Source organism: Heterocephalus glaber, unplaced genomic scaffold, assembly GCF_053883595.1.
Source record: "Heterocephalus glaber isolate CG9 unplaced genomic scaffold, H.glaber_assembly_v1.0 deba00000281, whole genome shotgun sequence".
Classification (NCBI taxonomy): Eukaryota; Metazoa; Chordata; class Mammalia; order Rodentia; family Bathyergidae; genus Heterocephalus; species Heterocephalus glaber.
The window spans coordinates 30,965,493-30,987,874 of NW_028258139.1; the positions used below are offsets into that span (position 1 = coordinate 30,965,493).

Genomic DNA, 22,382 nt, shown 5'->3' on the forward strand with positions numbered 1-22,382 from the left:
TCCCAGCTTAACTCACATCACTGCCTGTTAGGAAACGCGGATCTGTCTGGCTCTGTCCTCCAGAGTATACAGGGCAGAGAGTGGTTCTGCCTCCGTGTCTACTGAGCACATGCCCCGTATGCGCTAGGCTTCTGTGACTTGTTTTTTATTTTATGATACATTTTCATCTTTTTAAATTTTACTTATTTCCCTGTCTACATGTCTCTTTCTTTCTTTCTTTATTTTTATTTATTTATTTATTTTTTTTGGTACCAGGGGGACCTTGAGCTTGTGAAACAGGCGGCGGAACCACTGAGCTAAATCCCTGGCCCTTCTTTATTTATTTTTAAGAAACAAGATCTTGCTATGTTGCCCAACTTGGCCCAAAACCTATTAGGCTTAAACTGCCCAGGGTGTGCGCCTCCCTGTCTAGCTTGTGTGATTTTTTTTTTTAATGAATTTAATAATTTTTATCCATGGATTTGCACACTTTTTATGCTATTAGTAGAACATTTGGTTCTAGCCCCTGAGAATACAGGCAGTAAGCAGTACGGACAAAAATTTTTATCTTTCTGACTTATATAGGGATAACACGTTGAGACAGAAAGAGAAATAAATACGTTTTAAAAGTGTAGAATAGTAACTTGGTAGGAAGAAAATGTCAGTTAAGTGGCACTGCAGCGTGTGGATGGGGCACAGGGACAAGCGGGTAGAAGAGGCCTCGGCATGCGGCTGAGAAGTGAGAAGGTGATTGCACAGAGACCTCCGGAGAAAGGCAGGGAGCGTCCAGGTCTCTGTGGACCAGAACAAGGTCCTGATGGCAGCAGAGCAAGTGCCGAGGCCCTGAGGCAGCCAGGGGCTGGAGCTGAGTAGAGGAGTGGGCGAGGAACCAGGTGTCCCTGGCAGTTCAGAAACCCGAGAGTTTGGTAAACTAGGGAACGACTGGGTGAGTGTTACAGGCTCTTTGGCTAGGGAGAGTCCTCAAAGGGTTCTGGTTTGGTTCATTAGCTAGTTCTGGACTCTCCTTTACAGCCTCTCCTTCATGTGAATATGCTGCATAGAGTGAAAACTTCCCTCACAATTCTGTTAGCTGTGACTTCTAAAAGTTTAGTTTTAGGGCCAGGAATTTAGCTCAGTGGTTTCGCTGCCTGCTGTGCAAGCACAAGGACCTGAGTTCGATCCCCAGTACCAAAAAAAAATTAAAAGTTTAGTTTATTTTGAGGCTTCTTTAATCTGTCTCAAATAGCTGTAGAAGTATAGAACTTATCTAATGATAGGAGAATATTTATGTTCATTTCTGTCTCCCCTCTGCCCCACGCTTCTTTATACTAACTTAATTTCTTCTATGCTGTGACATTCATTAAGAATTACTAATAAAATAGTTCCTCTCTTGCTCAGCTAACAACACAGAGCAGCTGATAGCTTGGCAAACTTGCAATGTGCCGTGTGGTTGTGGCAGGCCAATAGGTTTCTCATTCCATTGTTCACTCCAGGTTGCTTCCATTCAGGCCAGCTGAAAGGACCGGCCCTGCGTGTACCCCATCGGAAGTGGCGGCTCAGCCAGTCAGGCATACAGCCATATCTCACTGCAAGGGAGGCTAGGAAATCGGACATGAAATGTGCAGACCCTGCTACACATTAAAATCGAGTCACTTTACTTTTCCTGTTCTTTTGAAAGGCTGTAGCCAAAATGAATGAAGGATGAAGTACCCCAGTTGAGAATCCAACTAACCCCGTTAAGGATTGCTACTTAATATCCATATTATACCATTGTCTTCTGTTAACTGTCAACTAAAACTTCGTTAGTCATTTTGCAGTTTGAAATACCAATTATGAATTTATGCTGTTGTTAATAAGATAGACTAGCCAAACTTTTCTTTGTATGAATGTAGAAAATATGAAAAACTATAATCATTTTAGCCTGGCAAAACTTTATTGAGTCTGAGAATTCTGTACTAAGATTTTTATCTTATTTTTTGGTGCTAGGCATCAAATCTAGGGCCATATATGTGCTAAGCATGTACTCTACCACTGATTCCCCAGCAAAAAGATCTTTTCTAAAAGAACAACTTTTTTCCCAATTCAGAGTATTATTTCCCAGCAAGTATCCCAGTACCACACTGTAGTAGAGGAAAACGGGCACTAGATTAGGAATTGCTCATTTTTGTAAGTGAATAGTCTCTATGGATACAAGTCCACTTTGAGTGTCACAGTTTTAGTGAGTCCATGATACCCTCTATATAGCATTGGACATGAGGAATAGTGTTTCAGAGTCTGTCCATCTCAAAACTAGTTAGAAAATGAACCAGTATGCAAGAACACTTAGACTCTTGTAACTCCGCGGTCTGAAGGGGTGACAGAGAATGCCACCTGTAGACTAGAAACGCACGAACCCATGAAATTCAGCAGTGGGATTAGAGTGATAAAGGTAGCTGTGAACCAAAGTATGTACACAAATCTGAAACGTCGTGGTTTCTTGCTCTGGGTCAGTGCTAGGAAGAAGTTGAAGAACACCTTGGGCAGCTCTGAGGTGATGGGATTTCTTCATTTCCAGCCCTGTACCAAGTGGCAGTGAACAGGGCTATCTCCCCTCAGGTGGAGAACGGTGTCTTCTACATGGTGCCACAGTCACGAGAGGAAGGGAACCCCTGTGCCCAGAAGACATGAAAACACATTCTGTGTCTAGTTAGGTGGTTTCCAGAATCCCTGGAGGTGGAGGCTACAGAAACCAGAACATCACCTGTGGACAGAGCTGTCAGAGGCAAAGACAAGCTTACAGATAAGCAGTGGAGAGAGGACCGCCTCACAGGCAGTCCCGTCTCATGTGTGTCACAGACTGCTGTGACAAAGAACCAGTTAGAGATTTTTATAAATCAAATACCCTCCCTAGTTAAAGTAAAACTTCTGAAGGGTGAAAGGAGCAGGCACAGTTGAAGAGGAAATGAACAAGGTAGAAGAGTGGGAAAGCAGTAATTCTAGCATAGTGAATGAAAGGAGGGGAGGGAAGCTATGTACAGATTTATCTTAGATGACACAGATCCTGAATGGCCTCATATTGTGGTCAAAAGGGAAGCTTAAATATGTCTGTTAAAACATGTAACACTAAAAAATAGAAATGCACCACATAACTTCCAGGCCACCAGGAAAGGAAAAGGTACAAATTCCAGTAAAAATTTCAAGAAAATGTAAGAGTTAATTCTAAACTTTAATGTAGAAGAATAAAGTCCTCGATTGGGGGAGGCACTTACTAGGGATTGAACCCAGGACCTTTGCACTGAGCTACATCCCCAGTATCTCCCATCAAGCACACACCTTTAAATATTGACACAACAGAGTCTCACCAAGATGCCCAGGCTGAGCTTGAACTTAGAGTCTTCCAGTGTAGGCCTCCCAGAAAGCTGGTGTGCAGGCATGTGCTATCACACCCAGCTAAGCACTAGAATTTCTAAGAGAATTTTGAAGACTTAGTATGAACCTTGGCCTAGGTGTTTTTTTTGTTTTTTTTTTTAAATAGCAGGCAGTGCTGGGGACTAGCCTACCAAAAGCACTCCACAAAGCTTCAGTAACTAAAGCGGTGGGCATTGGGTCAGAATGGATAAGTAAATAAAGGACTTAGTAGGCTTGCGTACAAAATGGTTTAGAAGGGGAATTAGCGGAAGCAGGGACACGTTTCGTAAATGACATTGGAATAACAGGAAAAATGTGTGAAGCATTAGAAAACATTTGCATGGTTGTCTTTGTGCTGCTGTAATGAAAAGGTCTTGGTCTGAGTAATTCATGAACAACGGGAATTTTTTCCTTCAGTCTAGGCATAGCAGACTCACTGGTTAGCTCTGTTCTTTCAAGACGTCACCAAGCTGCTTGCACCCTTGTGTTGTGATGTGGTAAACATCCTTACACACACAAAGGGCCAGCTAGTCCCCTCCGGCCTTTTTGTGACGCTTTGGGCGGGCTACTAGGGATTGAACTCGGGACCTTGCACTGGTGAGGTGGGCACGGTGCCACTGAGCTACATCCCCGGCCCGGGCACTATTTATTTATTCCTTCCTGATGGTTCTACCAGTTAATGGCCTAGCTTTGAGGGATTACGTCTCATCATGAATTACAGCAGTAGTCTTAGGGTACGGGAGACCCTTCAGGGCTGAAGGGGCAACAGCTATGCATGTGAACCTCTCCATGTCAAAGACACTGTCAGGAAACCACACAAATCATGCTTCTTGTGAGTAATGTCCCCTAAGAACAATAATAATACTGGGAAAGGTGGAGAGCTTTATTGTGAAATATCTCTGGGGACCTGTTTTGCCTTTAATTTTTTGTGGTGTGAACATTTTGGGTAACAGAACTTAACATTTGAACCATAACTAAGCATGCAATTCAGTACCATTAGGTATATTCCTAATGCTGGGTATTACCACTACCCATTTCCACAATTTGCTCATTATTTCAAGTAGAAACTCTGTACCTATTAACCCACTTATGCCGAAGATTGAAATTTTTTTTTTTTTGGCACCGGGGATCGAGCTTGGGTCCTTGTGCTTGCGGGGCAGGTGGCAGAACCACTGAGCTAAATTCCCGGCCCTGATTGAAATTTTTTTAACTTTTGCATGAAATTCATATATGTTACCAAGAAAAACTCAAGGAACAAGCATTTGAAGAGAATACATTATGTTCCATTGTTATGGGTGTTCCCAAACTGGATCACTAGACATTTAAGGGTTAGTAATGATTTCTCATCCTTCCTTTCCTACCCCTGGTAACTTGTTACACTCTCTGACTCTAAGGATTTATTCTAGTTATTGATAGAAGAATATAATATAGAACATTTGTCTTTTGTTTCTGGCTTATTTCACTTAATATACTGTCTTCAGTGTTCATGCAACATCATAAATTTTAATCCTTTTTAGGCTAAATAATTTTTCATTGTGATGTGCACCAGTTTATATATTAATCTGACAGACATTTGGGCTGTTCTCCCTCTTGGCTTTTGTGAATAATGCTGCTATGATTATTGGTATAAAGGTGTCTGTTTGAATTTTTGCTTTTAGTTTTTTGATACATAGTGATGGAACTATTGGATCGCATAGTAATTCTATGTCTAACTTTTTGAGAAACTATCATCCTGTTTTCCAGCAGCTGTATCATTTTACATTCCTACCCACAATCCAGTTTCTAGTTTCTCCATGTCCTTTGCCAACACTTTATTTTTCTGTCTGTAATTTTTACTGAGCAACCACTCATTTTCATATTTCACATATCACGTTGGGTTGTAAAAGTGAATTAACCCCAAACCCTTTAGTCAGTTGGTACGTTAATTGTAGTTTGAATGCTTGTGTTTTAAGAGGAATTTATGATTTTCAGTTCGTAATTTATTGCATAGGCAGTTTATACATAAATTGAACATATTTAAAAAACATGTTTAAAAACATCACTTCTTGATTATATAAATTTTGATTAAAGATATGTGTATAACAGCTTGCTATTGGATTTATTCTATATATATTGCATTTTTCCTTTTTTAAGGTGCAAGAATTATTTTTCCATGATTATGGGGAGATTTTTAATGTCCAGTTACCAGGCAAAGAAGAACGGACAAAATTCTTTGAAGATTTAATTCTGAAACAAGCTGCTAGGCCTCCTGTGTCAAAAAAGAAAGCAGGTTCGTTAACCATATCAAAGTTTAATATAATAATTTTGAGAAAATGGCAATGAAATATCAGTTAATATTATTGACAGCTAATAGCACAGGTTGAAAGTCTCAGTCATGACATTGATAACAGCGACTGCTTAAAAATCTGTGCTTCCTGTTCAGGTAAAATTCTTGAGGCACACAAGTGTTTCAAAGTATGGCCCCAGTCTATCCTTTTGGGCATATTTTTGACTTATGTTTTCCCTTTCCCTTACCTATTTTTGCTAGAAAACACTTTGTCTTTATACACAACGTGTTCCCATTCTTACAATTTTGCTGTCAATAACACCTACATGGCCCTCATTTCTGCCTACAAGATCTACTTGACCTTTACTAGAATTTAAGTTTTTATTATGAGGCCTTCCCTGATTCATCCATGCAGAATTAATCAGCCATCATAGTTCTCTTCATACTGCTGATTGGGCATTGTTAATTAATTAACATTGTTAATTAATTCTTAGTCACCAATTATTGGGACAGATCTCATTTTCTTTCTTCTAAGCATCCGTACTCACTGAATATTGATTTAAGCAAAAATTAAACTTTTTTGTTATTTGAACCATCACAATTTTCATTAGTTCAAAAACTAGTGAAGATAACTTTTTATAGTTAGAATATTCTTACCTGGAAAAATAATGCATTTTCAAAATTTTAATAGTCTCTTAAATTATCTTGAAATGGAACAGAGGCAATGTCTTTGAGGAATTACCATTGTAAATAACAAGTTAACAGTTATTTCTAGAGGAGATGTAGGGGTAGTTAGATTATGGTGGTACTTCCATATTCTAAGTTCTTGGGTTCCTGGCAGATACAAGGAATACAACCCTTCAGATGCTGGCACTGTTCACAGTCTTTACACTGTCACCGTGGTAATATGCAGGAGTAGGAATTAAAGTCTTCCCTTCCCATGAAGTTTTGCAGGCCTTGGAGGTCCTGCCAGTAGCACCACCACCTGAGCCAAGACCATTGACAGCAGAAGAAGTGAAACGACTGGAGGAACAAGAAGAAGATACTTTCAGAGAACTGAGGATTTTCCTAAGAAGTGTCACACATAGGCTTGCTATCGACAAACGATTCCGAGTGTTTACTAAGCCTGTTGACCCTGATGAGGTATTAATTTACTGTTTGAATCAAATGTGTTCTAAACTACAGGAATAGTTCATGTAGTTCCATGCTACATGCTGAACTGGTTATCTCTGTATGAAAACAGGTATTGTAGTGTCCTAAGCATATGAAGACTTAATTGGACGTGTAATACATTGTCCTTTCCTGCGAAGAATAGACAATTTTTCTGTCCAAGCCAAACATTCTGAAAGTTATTTGAGAATGTCTGTGTGCTGCATGGTGTTACCATGAGCCGCACATTTGGAATTGAGTGGAGTCAGGGCTTGAGTTGACATTGGCAATGGGTGACAATTGGACTAGGAGAAATACAGGATGTTACTGGAGGAGATAGCTGCTGAAGAGTAGAAATAAATAGCTTTAGAGTCAAAGCTTTCATATGAATGTCTTATCCTTTTTATTCTCTATGCCCTATAATATTGGTTGGCAAAGAAATGTCAAATGCTTTATGTTTTGAATTAATTTAGAAATTTAATCATTTGCTTGAATTTTAGGTTCCCGATTATGTCACTGTGATAAAGCAACCAATGGACCTTTCATCTGTAATCAGTAAAATTGATCTACACAAGTATCTGACTGTGAAAGACTATTTGAGAGATATTGACCTGATCTGTAGTAATGCTTTAGAATACAATCCAGATAGAGACCCTGGAGGTAAATGTTAGTGCTTTCTTCTTCAGGGCTTATTGGGGCTGACTAAACTTAATGAGGATTGACTTTCATGTCAGGTGCTATCTTATAAATAATAATTTACATTGACAGTGCTGTGTAATCCTCACAACCACCTTTCTGAATTCTACAGATGAGGAAGGTGAAGTTCAGAAAGGCTAACCAAGCTCGAAGTCACACTGTCAGAAGGGCAGAGGCAAAGTCTGAATGCAAGTTTTGCTCAGTAACAATTATGCGATACATCTACTGAGACCCAAAACAGCTTCTGGACTTTGTATATCAGCGATCCTTTTCTAAGAACAATAAACACTACAGTAAAATAGATTTTAAAAGATTTTTGTAGCTAAAGCCATTATAATTTGTGGGGCCGGGGGTTACCGGGGATTGAACTTCTTGGGTCCTTGTGCTTGCGAGGCAGGCAGCGGAACCACTGAGCTAAATCCCTGGCCCAAGACCATTATAATTTTTATAACAAACATAATATAATACTTGCTAATGTAATATTAAAAAATCCAGTTCCTCTGTTTCCTTTCTCCAAAGGTGGACGCTGTTAATGTGTGTGTACTGCAGAAGAGAGCACGAAGGGGACACTGTTAAGACTTGGGGGGGGTCTCTGTCCAGCAAGCTGGGAACATCTCTTCGTCACCTAAGGCAGAGGGATGTTTCTGTTCATTCCAGTTGTGCTGGTGCTGCTTGTTCTGCTGTGACAGTCTAAAATTACTTCAGTGGGCATCAGAACCTCTTAAAGGACTTCTTAAATACAGATCACTGGGCCCCAGTTGCCAGGGTTTCTGATAGTTTAGGTGTAGCGTACAGGGCCTATGAATTTGCATTTTTGACAAGTTCCTAAGGCTCCTGCTGGGTCCAGGAACCATACTTTGGGAGCAGCCACCTTTCCTTCCTTCAGGCCACGTTGTAGTTACTTCTGTCATCAGGAACCTGGGAGTGAATATAGCAGCAGCCAGTAGCCCTGTGAGAGGTTCTGATCCAGCAGTTAACACATATTACCTCCCTTCTGGCCCAGACCACAGTCTGCTTCCTGAATACAGTTGCTGTTTTATCTTAGTTTTTCTGTCACTAGTAGCATTCTCTGTACCTCTTACAAAATTCACATTCTTGGTTTACTGATCATACTGATAGCTTTCCTTTTGGTTTTGTCATTTTTATTTAGTCTTACTGTTGATTTTTAGGTTTTTTCTGATATTTTCAAGGGATTTGAATAGGGCAGAAAAATAAAATAATTTGTCTTCCATACTCAATTGGATGCTCAGAACATTAGACTTAAGTATCAAACAGAATAACACAGTTCTGGTAACTTCTTATTTATGGTAAAAATAAAAAGGAATTACAGTGGCTACTACAGTATTTTAGTCCAGTATATCAAGTTTATTTTGGTAAGTTATTGAAAGGGGAAAATTAATTGTATTTGTTTATTTGCTTTTCAGATCGTCTTATTAGGCACAGAGCGTGTGCATTAAGAGACACTGCCTATGCAATAATTAAAGAAGAACTTGATGAAGACTTTGAGAAACTTTGTGAAGAGATTCAGGAATCTAGGAAGAAAAGAGGTGGGAAAAGTATTTGACATCAGAAAAAATGCTTCAGATGTATTGCGCCTTTTTTTTTTTTTGTATTGCAACTTTTAATTAATGCCTTGTGTAATTTTGAAATGTCGGAACCCTTTTTGAAATCCCACATCTCTCTTTATAAGGTTGTAGCTCCTCCAGATACGCCCCATCTTACTACCATGTGATGCCAAAGCAAAATGCCACTCCTGCTGCTGACAGAAGGTCAGATCTAGACCAGAATGAAAAACCAAAGATTCTCACTACTCCCATGGCTTGCAGCACGCCTGGTAAGTACTCTTGGCTAGTTTTCATTTGTGATATTGGAAGCTTTATTCTCTTATAGTGCAGTTTACTTTCTCTTTCAGTTTTCTTGATTAATACAATAAATTACATTGATCTTGTTAAAAAGTAAGAGAACCTTACACTCTTGGAATCCAAGCTTACCCTGTGCCACTTGGAGTCTCAGCTCACCAACTCACTGTGAATTGACTTGATTGGAGGTTCATTTCCATTTCTTGCTAATCCTGCTCTTTTTTTTATTTCCTTTCCCCCCTTATTCTTAGGGTGTAACTCCCAGATTTCAACCAAAAACCTCAGATTTTTCCAGGGCGTACTTTCCTTGCGAGTCTTTTCATTCCAGTTTTTGATTTTTGAGGCCCATGAATGTCAGGCTCTGCACAGATTCTTAGCCTCTCATCATTGGTTTTCCCAGATTGTGGCCTCATAATTCCTCACTGCCTTGTTAGAGCATGCGTGTGTGTGTGTGTGTGTGTGTGTGCAGGCGTATGTGTATGCCTGCAGGTGTGCATGTGTGCGTGTGCTAGACTTAAAACCTTTTACTGTATTGCACCCCTGTTGGGTAGTTGATTTGAAATAAAGTAGAAGCTGTTCTTTAGCAGGGAGGTAACTGGGAAAGAAAGCATGGTAAGAGAGAATCAGCAAGAAGCCTGCACCACCAGAAAGCTTTCAGTCAGACCAACTGCAAGCAAGTGTATGTATGGAAATGAGCTCTGTTAGGTCAGTCACTGCTTAGCTGTGTGCCCGAGGGGGCTGCATGTACTGTACGGTGTTAGGTCTGCCAAGAAACACGTACAAGAACGTTCAAGGAAGCAGCACTGGGAGCAACTCAAACGCCTCTATGCAAAATTTTAAAATATGATTATTATGCATCAGTGAGAACAATTAAACCTCAGCCACTTGGAGCTGTGTAGATGAGTTACCCAATTTAGATGTACTTTCAGATAGAAATATTTTTAAAATCTGTGGACACATATTTGGTACACATTATTCATGTGCTTTCAGGCATAGGCGGGACGAACCCAAGGTGTCAGGAGTGGGATGTTGACCTGGGTGTGCTCTGCTGTGTGGGCTGCATGCTGGTCACGTGGTTTCTTGTTTGTGGAGTCACTGTATGTGTAGTCTCAAGTACTTTATGTATGCCTGGTATGTGTCCATCAGAAGCTAAAACTAAACAAGCCTGTTGTATCCTTTTTAAAAATTTGGTTTTTGTTTTGTTGGTGGGGAATGGCCAAATACCTGTTCATCAGAATAAGAAGAAAAGCTCCCCGCTAGTCCTGGAGGAGTGCTGGGTAAAGCAGATCCCAGCGTGTGTACCAGAGGCCTTTCACACCTCTGGTGGAAGTGGCTATAACAGCACAGGGTTGGTCCTGCTCACAGGCGGCCTCTGACATCAGGAATGCTGCTCACTTCCTCCAGGCTCTCTCCTTCCCTTGGAAAATTCCTTTTCTTCCACTTGCCTTGACACACATATATCCCAATTCGAAGAGACTCAGACTGAACTGGATTCTTGTCACCTAATTCCACTAAAAGTATAAATAACCAGGTCCTCTTTTTCATATTTATCTTGACAAGTGCTGTGCCATTCTAGCGGGCAGCAATGCTCACTCTGGAGCCACTCTGAGCTCCTGCCTCCTCCTCCTGTCCCAGTCTTCAGCTCCCTTCAAGTCCTTTGACATCTACTCCTTACCCTCCGTTTTTCTTTTGTCATTCTGCTCTTTCCCCCGGACAGCTCCAAGTGTGGTTTTACTGGACTTGGCCTACACAGAATCCTGTTGGTCCCTCATTTTTTCATCTGTAAAATGATGATGATTTCACCCTTAGTGGGTTAAAGTGAAATTTCACTGAGTTGTATATCACATGCTTAAAAGAGTTCTTAGTGTTTGTGAATGAATTTAGGCTCTTTCTGGCTTTCTTTCTAGTTTCTCATACTGCTGCCAAAATGATCTTTCAAAAATATGCATCAGATCACATCACTTATAAAAATCTAAACTCCTAGCTGGGTATGGAGGTGCATAATCCCAGCACTCTGGAAGGCTGAGGCAGGAGAATTGCAAGTTAAAGCCCAGCTTGGGCAACTTAGTAACTTAGTGAGAACTTGTCTCAAAATAAAAAAAAGGATATCAGGTGTGATTGAAAAATATGGTAAATATGAATTTTGTTTGTTTTGTTTTGTTTCGTTTTTTGAGACAGGGTCTCAGGCTGGGCTCAAACTCGAAGCATTCCTCCTGCCTCAGCCTCCCAAGTGCTGAGATTACAAGCGTGCTCCACCTGGCCCAGCTAAAACGTTTATTACATTGAGAGATGCATCGCCATTAATCCTCACAGTACTCCCTTTCTCTTCAAATACACATACCCATCATTCTTGCCTCCTCTGAAGCAGTTCTGGCACGCTGTTTTGTGAGTGCCTTTAAGTGCAATTCTATGGCTGCCTTGGTGTCTTGAACTCACAGTTTCCCTTTCATGGTCATTTTACTCCAGAGGAAGGGCCCGAAGTCGCAGGGCCAGAAGTGGTGGGAAAGTGGGAGAGGACACTAGTTCTCATCAGCGCCATCCTGGGGTGGCACCAAACAGCAGCATTCACTGTATTTCTCATCTCGGACAGCTGCTTCAGAAAGCGGCGGTAATGATAGGGTAAGGGTGTTTAATGCAAGGAGCAGCATTTTGAGGGGGCTTAATGGCAGAGTCTTTTACTGTAATGTTTTGTTTCTAATTTAAACATTCACCATGTTTTTTGATTGGATCACATAGTTCAGTGTGAAGGCCTTGGATTCAGTCCTTGTACAACCAAAAATAATCTCTGAGTTCCAGGGTGACAGGCCATTTCATGATCCTGGCCTTGTCACCTTCTCTGGCTCCTCACAGCACTCTGCTTCTGTTTTGGTATTCCAGCAGTACTGTGATTCCTCACTCTTTATTGTCTCATATCTCCAGTTTTTACTTATTCATCTTGGAATTTAGAAAGTCGTGAGATGATTTATTTTTCTTATTCTTTGGGGGTTTTTTTTTGGTACTGGGGATGGAACCCGGGACCTTGCGCTTGCGAGGCAGGCGGCGGAACCACTGAGCTAAATCCCAGGGCCATCTTTTTCTTATTCTTGTTTTTATAAAATTTTTAAATAATGTATAACTTTATTATCGTTCACTAAACACATACACAAAAGTTAAAATTATTCAAAGAAAACCAATCAAGCATTAACAAGACATCAGAAGATGTGACTTGTTTTAGAAAGATTTTCAAAACTAATATTGAACAAATAGTGGTCTGGAGAAAAAATTTTAATTAACTAGTAGACTCCACATAGGCCAAATTTTTTTTTTATTTAAATTTCAATACAGTCATGTGACACATGATGGAAATATAATCTGAGAAATATGTTATTAGGCAATTTCAGCCGTGTGTATCGCAAAGTACCACACAGAGTGCCAACTTCTAAGTGCAAACTGAGAAGGTACACGTCAATCATCTGTGATGGCCCCTTGGTATTATCCAAATATGCAGTTAAACGAGATACATGAGGCTACCACTGGCATAGGAGCACACTGTTTTACAGTAAACTCTTATATAAGTAGGATTATGCTCTAAAGGATGAAAAGCACAGCATATTATGATGAGTACCTAAAACAGTAACAGTCATTTATCACACTGTCGAGTACTGTGTGCTGTACATAGTTGTATGTGCTTCTCCTGGAAACACACCCTCCACTCCTTTGATCTCAGTGACTCTTCCTTCCCAACCCACTGATGAGCTCCAGCTAGTCTCTATCTACATCTCTTCCTATAGTTTTAAACACAATCTATATATGGATTCTTTCCAGATTCCAGCCCGTAACTCTGATCTCTCCCTTTCCCCTCCTGCCACCCCTACCCCTTTGAACCTTTTCTTCCTATTTCAAATTGTCATTTATTCGTTTTAGTCCTCATTTACACTCTCAGTTTCTCACACTAGAGAAACTATTCAGTATTTACACATGTGTGTCCTATTTATTTCACTTAAGAGGATGGTCTCAATGTGCATCCATTTAGCTATAAATGTCTCTAGTTTCTCATTCTTTATGGCTGAGTAGTGCTCCACCTTGTAGAAAAACCCCACATCTTCTTTATCCAGTCTCCAGTTAATGGGCACTTGGGCTGTTTCCAAGTTTTTGCTATTACAAACTGTGCCGCTATAAACATGGGTACACATATATCACTGTGGTATGATTCTTTTAATTCTTTTGGGGAAGATACCCAGCAGGGGAATAGCTGGGTCAAATGGGACCTCTAGTCCTAGTTCTTTGAGGTATCTCCATACTGATTTCCACAGTGGTTGCACCAGTCTGCACTCCCACCAACAATGGAGAAGGGTTCCTTTCTCCCTACACCCCTGCCAGCATTTGTTATTGGTTGATTTCTTGATAGCAGCCATTCTTTCTGGGGTGAGGTGGGATCTCAGTGTTGTTTTCATCTGCATCTCTCGAATGACCACTGATGTTGAACATTGTTTCATATGTTTATTTGGTGCTTTTACTTCTTTGTCTGAGAAATGTCTGTTCATTTCAGATGCCCATTTTTGAATTGGGTCTTTGAATTTGGGAGTCTGATTTTTTTCAGTTCTTTATAAATTCTAGATAGTAGACCTTTGTCTAAGGTGCAGCTGCTGAAAATTTTTTCCCATATTGTAGGTTGTCTCAGCTCTGTTGGTGGTTTCTCTTGCAGCACAGAAGCTTTTTAAGAAGATGAGATCCCAGCTGTTGATTCTATGTGTTCCCATGCTACTGAGGTTGAGTTCATAAGGTCTTTTCCTATGCCAATGCCTCAAGAGTTCTACCTAACTTATCTTCCAGCAAATTTAATGTTTGTGTCTTAATATTTAGATCTTTAATCCACTTCAATCTTAGTTTAGTGCATGGTGACTTTTTCTTATTCTTTGAAGCTCATTTCAAAAGAAAAAACCACAAAAAGTCAAAGTGGCACCTAGGCACTATAACAAAGCGACGGAAGATTTCACAGGCAAGAGATGGCAGCCAGAGCACTGTGCATGACAGAGCGGACAGCGACATGGAGGAGGCTGGGAACACAGGAGAGTCCTCAGAAGAAAATGAGAAGGAACAAGATGCCTCTGGAAGCAAAACAGAAGTGAGAAGTCACAACTCAAGTACTTACAGTACTGAGAATGAGCTCAAAGCCAGGAAGGTTGCAGCATGTGTAGAATTGAGAAAAGATAAGATTGTTTGCAACGGAGATATTTCTGGCTCTCAAATAATAGACATTTCTGACGAAAATGAAGCAAAAGGTAAGTCTCAGTTATAAGACATGTTGCTTAGAGTTCCTAAACAACTAATTACGTAGTGGTTTATTGCTTTTTGCTTGGCCTTCAGAATACAGATGTTAGCAAATTTTTAAAAATAAAATTAACTTTAGTTCCCTTTGGACTAGTAAATCACTATTTTCATAATGACACTTGGCATTGGACAGACCTGGATTTGAGTCTCTGGATCACTTAGGTGAGATACTTAGCCTGATAGCCTGTTTGCTCGTCTGCAAATCTGGGGTAGACAGATGCTGGGTAGTGAGATATTTTAAGAATTAAATTGAAAGAACCTGTCTAAGGCATGGAGCCCAGGGCCTAGGTATGCAGCTTTAAAAACCTGGCAAGCTACTCTCATTTCTAAGATAAAGTTTCCTGCCCACACTATCATTCTGCCCCTGTTTTAGTCAGTTCAAGATTGTTCGTATTTACTCCTCTGGTCCTCCTTCCCGAATTTTCCCCTTAGAATTGTCTTCCTTGGCTCCTGAACTTTTGGCAGTAGATTCGTTTGAATTTTGGAGGGGCTGGGAATACAGTTCAGTGGTACACCACTTGTCTATCATGCTCAAGGACTGTTCATTCCCCAGTATTGCCCTCCCCGCAAAAAAAGATTTGTTTGGATTTTGAGAAAGCATAGCTTTATTTAGTCATACAATAGATTGGTAGCAGGGTCAAAAATTTATTGTTTAAAAAAATATATTGACTGGGCCAGGGATTTAGTTCAGTGGTGGTGCTGCCTACTTTGCAAGCGCAAGGTCCTGAGTCCGGTCCCCGGTACCAAAATCAAAACTAAAAAAGATATTGACTAAATGAGTTCAATGTGGATAATCATAGAAACAACTGATGAGGATGTAGCCTTGGTAATGTGAATTCTTGGTCCGGCATGGTGATGCATACCAGTAATCCCAGCACTTGGAGGCTGAGACAGGTGAATCGCTGCAAGTTCAAGGTGAGCCTGGGCTACATAGTAAGTTCAGGACCAGCCTGAATTACATAGCAAGTCTCAAAACAAAAACTATATTTTGTGGTGTTAGAGATGGAACACAGACTTCATGGATACAGGAAAGGACTCTAATAACTGAGCTACTTTCCCAGCCCTAATATGGCTACTTTAAATATTAACCTTCTGGCAGTTTATTGTGTTTTATTTAGAATCATAATTGTTTGATTTTTCTTATATTATCTTTTATCATTAGGCTACTGTTAAGCAGGATGGGGAATTGCTGCTTAGATATTAGGAGATTCTTGTCCTGCCTCTCACAATAATTAGGTATATGATCTTAGAAAAGCCTCTTTTTGTTTCTTCACGTCATTTTTCTTGTTTATGGCTGAATAAAGTTCTAGGCCAAGGATCAGTAAACTTGTCCTGTGAAAGGGGCGAGGCAGGGCCGTGTGGTCTGGGGGAACTGTGCTGATGGTAGGTGAAACAGACCTGGCCGTGCTCTCAGAGAGCTTGGTTACATACGTGGGCCAGAGTTCAGCACTGGTGTAGTTTGCAGCCCCTGCTTGGGGTTGTTGCTTTGACAGTGATGGAGTGAGCCAGGCTCCTTTGCACTGAGCAACATCCCCAGCCCTCCTCTCCCATTTTTTTGTTCTGTTTTTCTTTATTTTGAGATTAAGTTGCTCAGGCTGAGCTTGAATTTAAGACCCTCCTGCCTCAACTTCCCTGAGTGCTTGGATTATGAGCATGTGGTGCCTCGGATTCTGAGGTCCCTCCCAGTTCTTCAAATTCTGTGAATCTTATGCCCACGTAGAAAACAGTCTAACCTGTGGAAAACCCCCTGAAGTATGATTTGAGGAATGCTCAAACTTAGTTTTTGAGTGTGTCAGTATCATAATCTCATAACAGAAAGAGTCAATCAGCCAGAGCTAGTGTCCTTGGGAAACTTACTCTCCTTGAGACAGGGTCTGGCTAACACAGTTCCGGCCAGCCTAAGACTTGCAGCCTCCAGAGTGCTGGGACGACAGGGCTGTGTCACCACACCTTGCTGGCTATTATTTTTAACCTGTATAATACATAGCTTATGCATTATTTCAATGAACCAAAGGATAATATTTAAGTTTTTGTTTTAGACATACGTGTTCTGCGAATGACTCGAGCAAGACGCTCCCAAGTTGAGCAGCAGCAGCTCATCAGCGTTGAGAAGGCTTTGGCGATTCTCTCTCAGCCCACACCCTTACTTGTCGTGGACCATGAGCGATTAAAAGTAAGCACCCTGAAATCATGATGTTCTCAGCGTGCACATTAGGAACTTCCAGGCGGCAGAGACTCTGCAGCTTTCCTTCTGGAAGCTCCCTCTGCTGCCCCCTCCTTCCCTGTCCTATGTGGGAATTGTATCTGATGTTCTGTCACGGGACTCCAAGGGAAAATAGCTGAGCTTCTAAGCACTTTTCGAAATCAGTTACTTGTACAGATAAGAACTTCGAGGGCCGGGGATTTAGCTCAGTGGTTCCACTGGCCTCGCAAGCGCAAAGTCCCAAGTTCGATCCCTGGTACCAAAAAAAAAATCCCTGAAGAGGTAAAATAGTTCACCATTTATGTAGTTAGTACCATTTTGAGTTTCACATAATGGAATTAATGGAATTAATTGAATTAATTATAATATACTTTTACTGCCATAAAGTACATGGCAAAAGTAACTTCTTCCTCTATTCTAATTTGATGTTATTTTTAAATTTGTAAAGATTTTTTTTGGGGGGAGGGATGGTTTGAGACAGGGTCTTGCTACAATATGTTCCATATTTCCCCAAAAATAAGACTGGGTCTTAGGTTAGTTTTTGCTCCAAAAGATGCAATAGGGCTTATTTTTAGGAGATATCTTATTTTTTTCATGGACAACAATCTACATTTATTCATTTACCCAAAAAATCTACATTTATTCAAACACAGTCATGTCATCTTGTAGAACTTCATCATAATTCTCCAAACCCTGAATTCTGGCCTGAGTTTCTTGCAGCTCCATTTCCTGTGGAACCGTTGGCCCCGACCTCTCATGTCCAGCAGCTGAGCTCTCCTTAAGTGAGTGCTTCTTGGCCCTGCAGCCTGCTTACAGTGCATTGGCCACACAGCCGTCAGTGGTTTCATCCTGTGAACTCTTCACCCAAGTCACCGCCTCCTGTGGGCTGGACTTCACGGCTTCCATTATGTCAAGTGTTACCTGAAGACTTAGACACATGAGTGGCAATAAAAATCTTGACAGTTAAGAGTGATGGTCCCCACAAAAGCGATGAAAAATTGCAGGCACCAAAACTCAGAAAACTTTCTTTATTTCACACAAGTGTGTTAACCAGGTCTGTCACAATGCACGGCATATTGAGTTATGAAGGTTCACATTAGACACAACTACATCGCTGTTTGTCCAGTGCGTGTGTTATTCAAGCATGTGTCTGCATCCAATTGGCCTCTCCACAGTAAGTCTGGAGTTCACGTATTTACAAAGGCGTTTGCCTCATCCAGAGGTGCCCACTTAGGCATTTACAAATAGTTATGATTTGTATTATTTATTTTAAGTATTAATGTCAGTAATGTTTATAATGTTAGAATTCAGTATGTTTGTTATGTGCTTCTATTACAAGCATCTGAAAAATCATGCTAAGGCCTATTTCCCAGTTAGGTCTTATTTTCAAAAAAATACAGTAGCCTTGAACTCACTTAGCCTAGGCTGGCTTTGATCATGCAGAGATCATCCTGCCTCTGCCTCCCTAGTGCTGGGATCATACGTATGCACCACCATGCCTGGCAGCTTCTGTAGAGGTTTATGGCTAGAATTGAAATTGGCAGGCTCCTCAACTGTAGTTTTGTTTTTGCTTTTGTTTTTTTTTTGGTACTGGGGATCAAACTCAGGACCCTGTGCTTGCCAGGCAGGGGCAGTCAACTGCAGTTTTCAAGGACAGGCATTACCAGGCCAGAGCCAAGGCCGCAGAATAATGGTTGCATTCCATGCATGAGTGACATAGCTGACAGACACCGTCAGCTCCTGTGCGCAGAGCACCACAAGGGCGGGACCAGGCTGCCCTTGTTCTGGCTCAGAGGCTGATCAGCCCCAACTTCACAGTTGGGTTTCTCTCAAGGAATTTGTCTCATTTTCTTAAACACTCGTGTTTTCTTTAGAATCTTTTGAAGACTGTTGTTAGAAAAAGTGAAGCCTACAATATATTTCAACTGGAGAATTTGTACGCAGTGATCAGCCAGTGTATCTATCAGCACCGCAAGGACTACGACAAAACAGCACTCCTTCAGGTAAGCTGTTGGTTACGTGTTTAGTGAAGATGTACAGCTCCTTTTCAGAATGATTGTTAAAGTCTAACTTTATAGACAGTATTAAAGTGCTAATTTTGAAAAATAGTCCCTGGATGATGATATGTATTACCACTACCTACAAGGTATAAAGTGGGGCCTGCCACGTACCCATGAGTGTATGATATAAAATCCCATCAGTAAAAAGTTCATCGGACAGTCCATATACTGAGCTAAATTGTTGTTTTCGGTGTTAGATATCTGCATAAGTACCATCCTTAAGGGTGTTTATTGGGGGAAAAAAAATTATGTTCTTCAATTTTTTTCCATATTAAAACTTACTTTTTCTTCCCTACCCTTTCTGTAGAAAATGGAGCAGGAAGTAGAAGATTTCAGTTGTTCCAGATCATGATGGCACCCTATCAAGTGCTTTTTATATTCAGACTCTATTTAATTTACTTTCACGTGTGCACAGAGTAACTGATGCAAGATGAAGTCCTGCGTCTTAAACAATTGAAACAGGAAAACATATTTGAACTTTCCTGGTAATTATGCACATGTGTAAGATAACTGACAACACCAAGCTTTTTTGGACAGGCACTGCAGTAGTAATAGTTGACATGTAGCCAGTTTTTAATAAACCTGTTTTGTGAACTGAGGCCTCGTGGCTCTCAGGAACACCTGGCAGCACTGAATCATCCAAGTAAGCACCCGCCCGTCTCAATCTTCCCAATCACCATCCGCTGTGGCTGTACTCTGGCCACCTTGGCTCTGCCTTCACATCCCTCGCTCCTCACTGAAACACTGTAGTCCAGGTCACATCCTGTTCTCTGCTTGAGTATCCAAATTGAAGGTTTTTAGATAAACATTTTTATAATGCTAATTTGGCATAATAGAGATTTTTCTTATTTTTTGGCTTTTATAATTATATACAAAACAAATGTATGACTACCTTGCTAAAGGTCTTTAATAGCACACAGTTTTTATATTTGAAAAGTGTTTATATCTTTCTGTAATTGTGCTTAGGTTTTATTCTATAGATACCTATTATATACAAATATATAAATATAAAATGTATTACCGATACCAAAAATACATCTCTTAAAGCTAAAACCGTTGCCTCCATATGCAGAGTTTTTCTGTGGGTGGGTGAACATTTTCGTTCAGTTTGTGAAATAGCTTCTGTTGGAAACCTGGCTTGCAAGGAATGGGGAGTAGGAGCCTGAAGTGAAAGTCCTGTGTTTCTGTGGTTGCAGAGGTGGGCTGGGCATGGAACCCAGGGCCCTCACGAGTCTGCACGAGCCACAGCTGAGCTGGTCCTCTAGCCCCAGATTCTGAGCTTTGGTACAGTTCAAAATTGAGCTGCCTTTGTTGTTGATTTATCAGCTGGATATTTAAAGCTTTCTAAAACCCAGTAATTTGGAAACCTTAGTTAGTAGATACTCTTACATAATCCATTTAAAAAATGCCAATCACTGAGAACATTTAAATATGTGCATTTTGGTGGAGATATACATATTCATACTAATTTTTATTGAGCTTTATTATAACTTACTCTTCCAGATGCATCTTTTTTTTTTTTTTTAAGCCCAGGAGTTTGAGACTGTCATGGGCAACATAATCAGATCAGGTCTCAAAAAGCAAATTAAATAAATGAATAAATAAATTCTGTTGGCCCTGGAATGTTTATGTGGTCCCTGCTCTTCAGCTGCAGAGACGGAAGTGCTTACCATCCTTTCCGGGACACTCTCTCTGTAGATTTCCAAAGTCATGCCTGCATTCATGTGTAGTGTTTGAAAACCCTGTTGAAATCGCAAAGTTAGAACAGAATATTCTTTTTGCTTTTTTGGTTTTTGGCACCGGGGATTGAACTCGGGACCTTCCCCTTGCGAGGCAGGCAGCGGCACCACTGAGTTAAATCCCTGGCCCCTAGAATATTCTTTTTTTTTTCTCTCTCAAAGATGAAGTCTTATCTGGAGCAATTAGGAAAAAAAGAGTTATCCAAATTGGAAAGGAATATTTCCAGTGTGAAAATAACGATAATCACAAATTATCTAATCTTGTAGGTAAAAAGTCCTAAAGAATCCACCCCAAAAAAATATTAGCACCAATAAATGAACTATGCAAAGTTACGGGGTAGAAAGTCAGTACACAAAAATCCATTATATATACATTAGCACTGAATAATCCAGAAGAAATTGAGAAAGCAAGCAGTTTCACTTGCAGTAGCATCTAAAACACAGGAATAAAGGTGCTGGATTTATACACCAACTACAGATTGCTGAAAGAAGAAAGACCTAGGTAAACAGGAAGACATAACTGTAGTCTTAAATTAGAAGACAGGATGTTGGTAAAATGGCAGTGACCCTGAAAGCAATCTTCAGTTATTTTCAATTCCATCAAAAATCACAATCACTTCTTGAAAAATAGGAAAATCAACTCTAAAGTTCATAAAGTTTCACAAGGTACTCGAAGTAGCCCCCCTAAAAGTTTTTGAGGAAAAACTGGTTGAAGTTTGCTACAAAGCTACGCTAGTGAAAGCAGTGTGGTGCCTGCATAAAGACAGGCAAACAGATCCATGGAAGAGAAAAGTCCAGAAAGCCAGTTTATGGCCAGTTGGTTTTTTGGGGTTTTTTCAGACGGTCTCACTGTATCTCACGCTCGCCTTGAGCTCACTGTGTAGCCCAGGCTGGCCTCAAACTTGGGGTGATCCCCCTGCCTCCGGCTCCTCTGCTGGAATTGCAGATATGTCACCTCACCCAGATGGTCAGTTGATTTTTTGTTGTTCATTGGTTAGTTTGGGTTTTTTCAGACAAGATCTCGATACGTAGTTCAGACTGGCCTTGAACTTACTGTGTAGCTTAGGCTGGCCTCAAACTCAACAGTGATCCTCCTACCTCAGCCTCCCAAGTGCTGGGATTATAGGCATGCACCATCACCCCCAGCTTGGTCAATTGACTTTTGACAAGGATACCCAAGTTCGTGAAATGGGGAAAGGGCAGTCTTCAAAAACAGTATTTGGATCGCTTCTCAGCCTTTTGGCTAAGATCAAGTGCAAAAACAGTATTTGGAGCTGAATTTTTTTTTAAATAGTGTTTGAATAACGGGATATCCACATGCAAAAAAATGAAGTTAGATCATTACCTCATACCATATTATAAAAGCAAAATCATTCAAAGGCCTAAACTTATGTGCTTAAAAGAATAAATTATTGGGGTTCTCTAGAGGAATAGAATCAATAGAAAATACATGTGACTGCAAGGTTTACTGGGTGGTTTACAGGGTCGGAGGGGCTGAGTCCACATTGGTTGCCACAAGATCGGAGGCCAGAGAGTCCACAGTGCTGCTCAGCCCAAGACGTCGGAAGCCGCTGAGCAAGAGGGACACGGGGTGCAGTGCCAGCCCCAGCAGAAGGCCTGGGAGCCCCTGCAGGGTCCTGTGCCAGTCTGAGTTCACGGCTATGAAAGGAGATTGGTGTCCTGGGAGGCACCACCCGACGGGGTACCCTCTCCCTTTCTGTTGGTCCACGCCAT

General features: G+C 40.8%; 1 protein-coding gene across 8 annotated transcripts in view; it reads left to right on the forward strand.

Moving 5' to 3' along the window:
* The window catches only part of Atad2 (ATPase family AAA domain containing 2), a 73,028-nt gene extending 52,510 nt beyond the window's left edge, over positions 1–20,518 (forward strand). For 4 of the 8 annotated variants that reach the window (XM_013069618.3, XM_087184367.1, XM_087184368.1 and 1 more), the window contains 9 exons: positions 5,500–5,635; positions 6,579–6,775; positions 7,282–7,441; positions 8,902–9,024; positions 9,168–9,311; positions 14,238–14,597; positions 16,686–16,819; positions 18,724–18,852; positions 19,217–20,514. In XM_013069618.3, the coding sequence (XP_012925072.2) occupies positions 5,500–5,635; positions 6,579–6,775; positions 7,282–7,441; positions 8,902–9,024; positions 9,168–9,311; positions 14,238–14,597; positions 16,686–16,819; positions 18,724–18,852; positions 19,217–19,261 (1,428 nt within the window). In that variant the 3' untranslated portion in view covers positions 19,262–20,514. Of the gene's footprint in view, positions 1–5,499; positions 5,636–6,578; positions 6,776–7,281; positions 7,442–8,901; positions 9,025–9,167; positions 9,312–14,237; positions 14,598–16,685; positions 16,820–18,723; positions 18,853–19,216 lie in introns of all 8 variants that reach the window. The other 4 variants (XM_087184362.1, XM_087184363.1, XM_087184374.1 and 1 more) reach the window with 2 other exon arrangements.
* Positions 20,519–22,382: the final 1,864 nt, after the last annotated feature.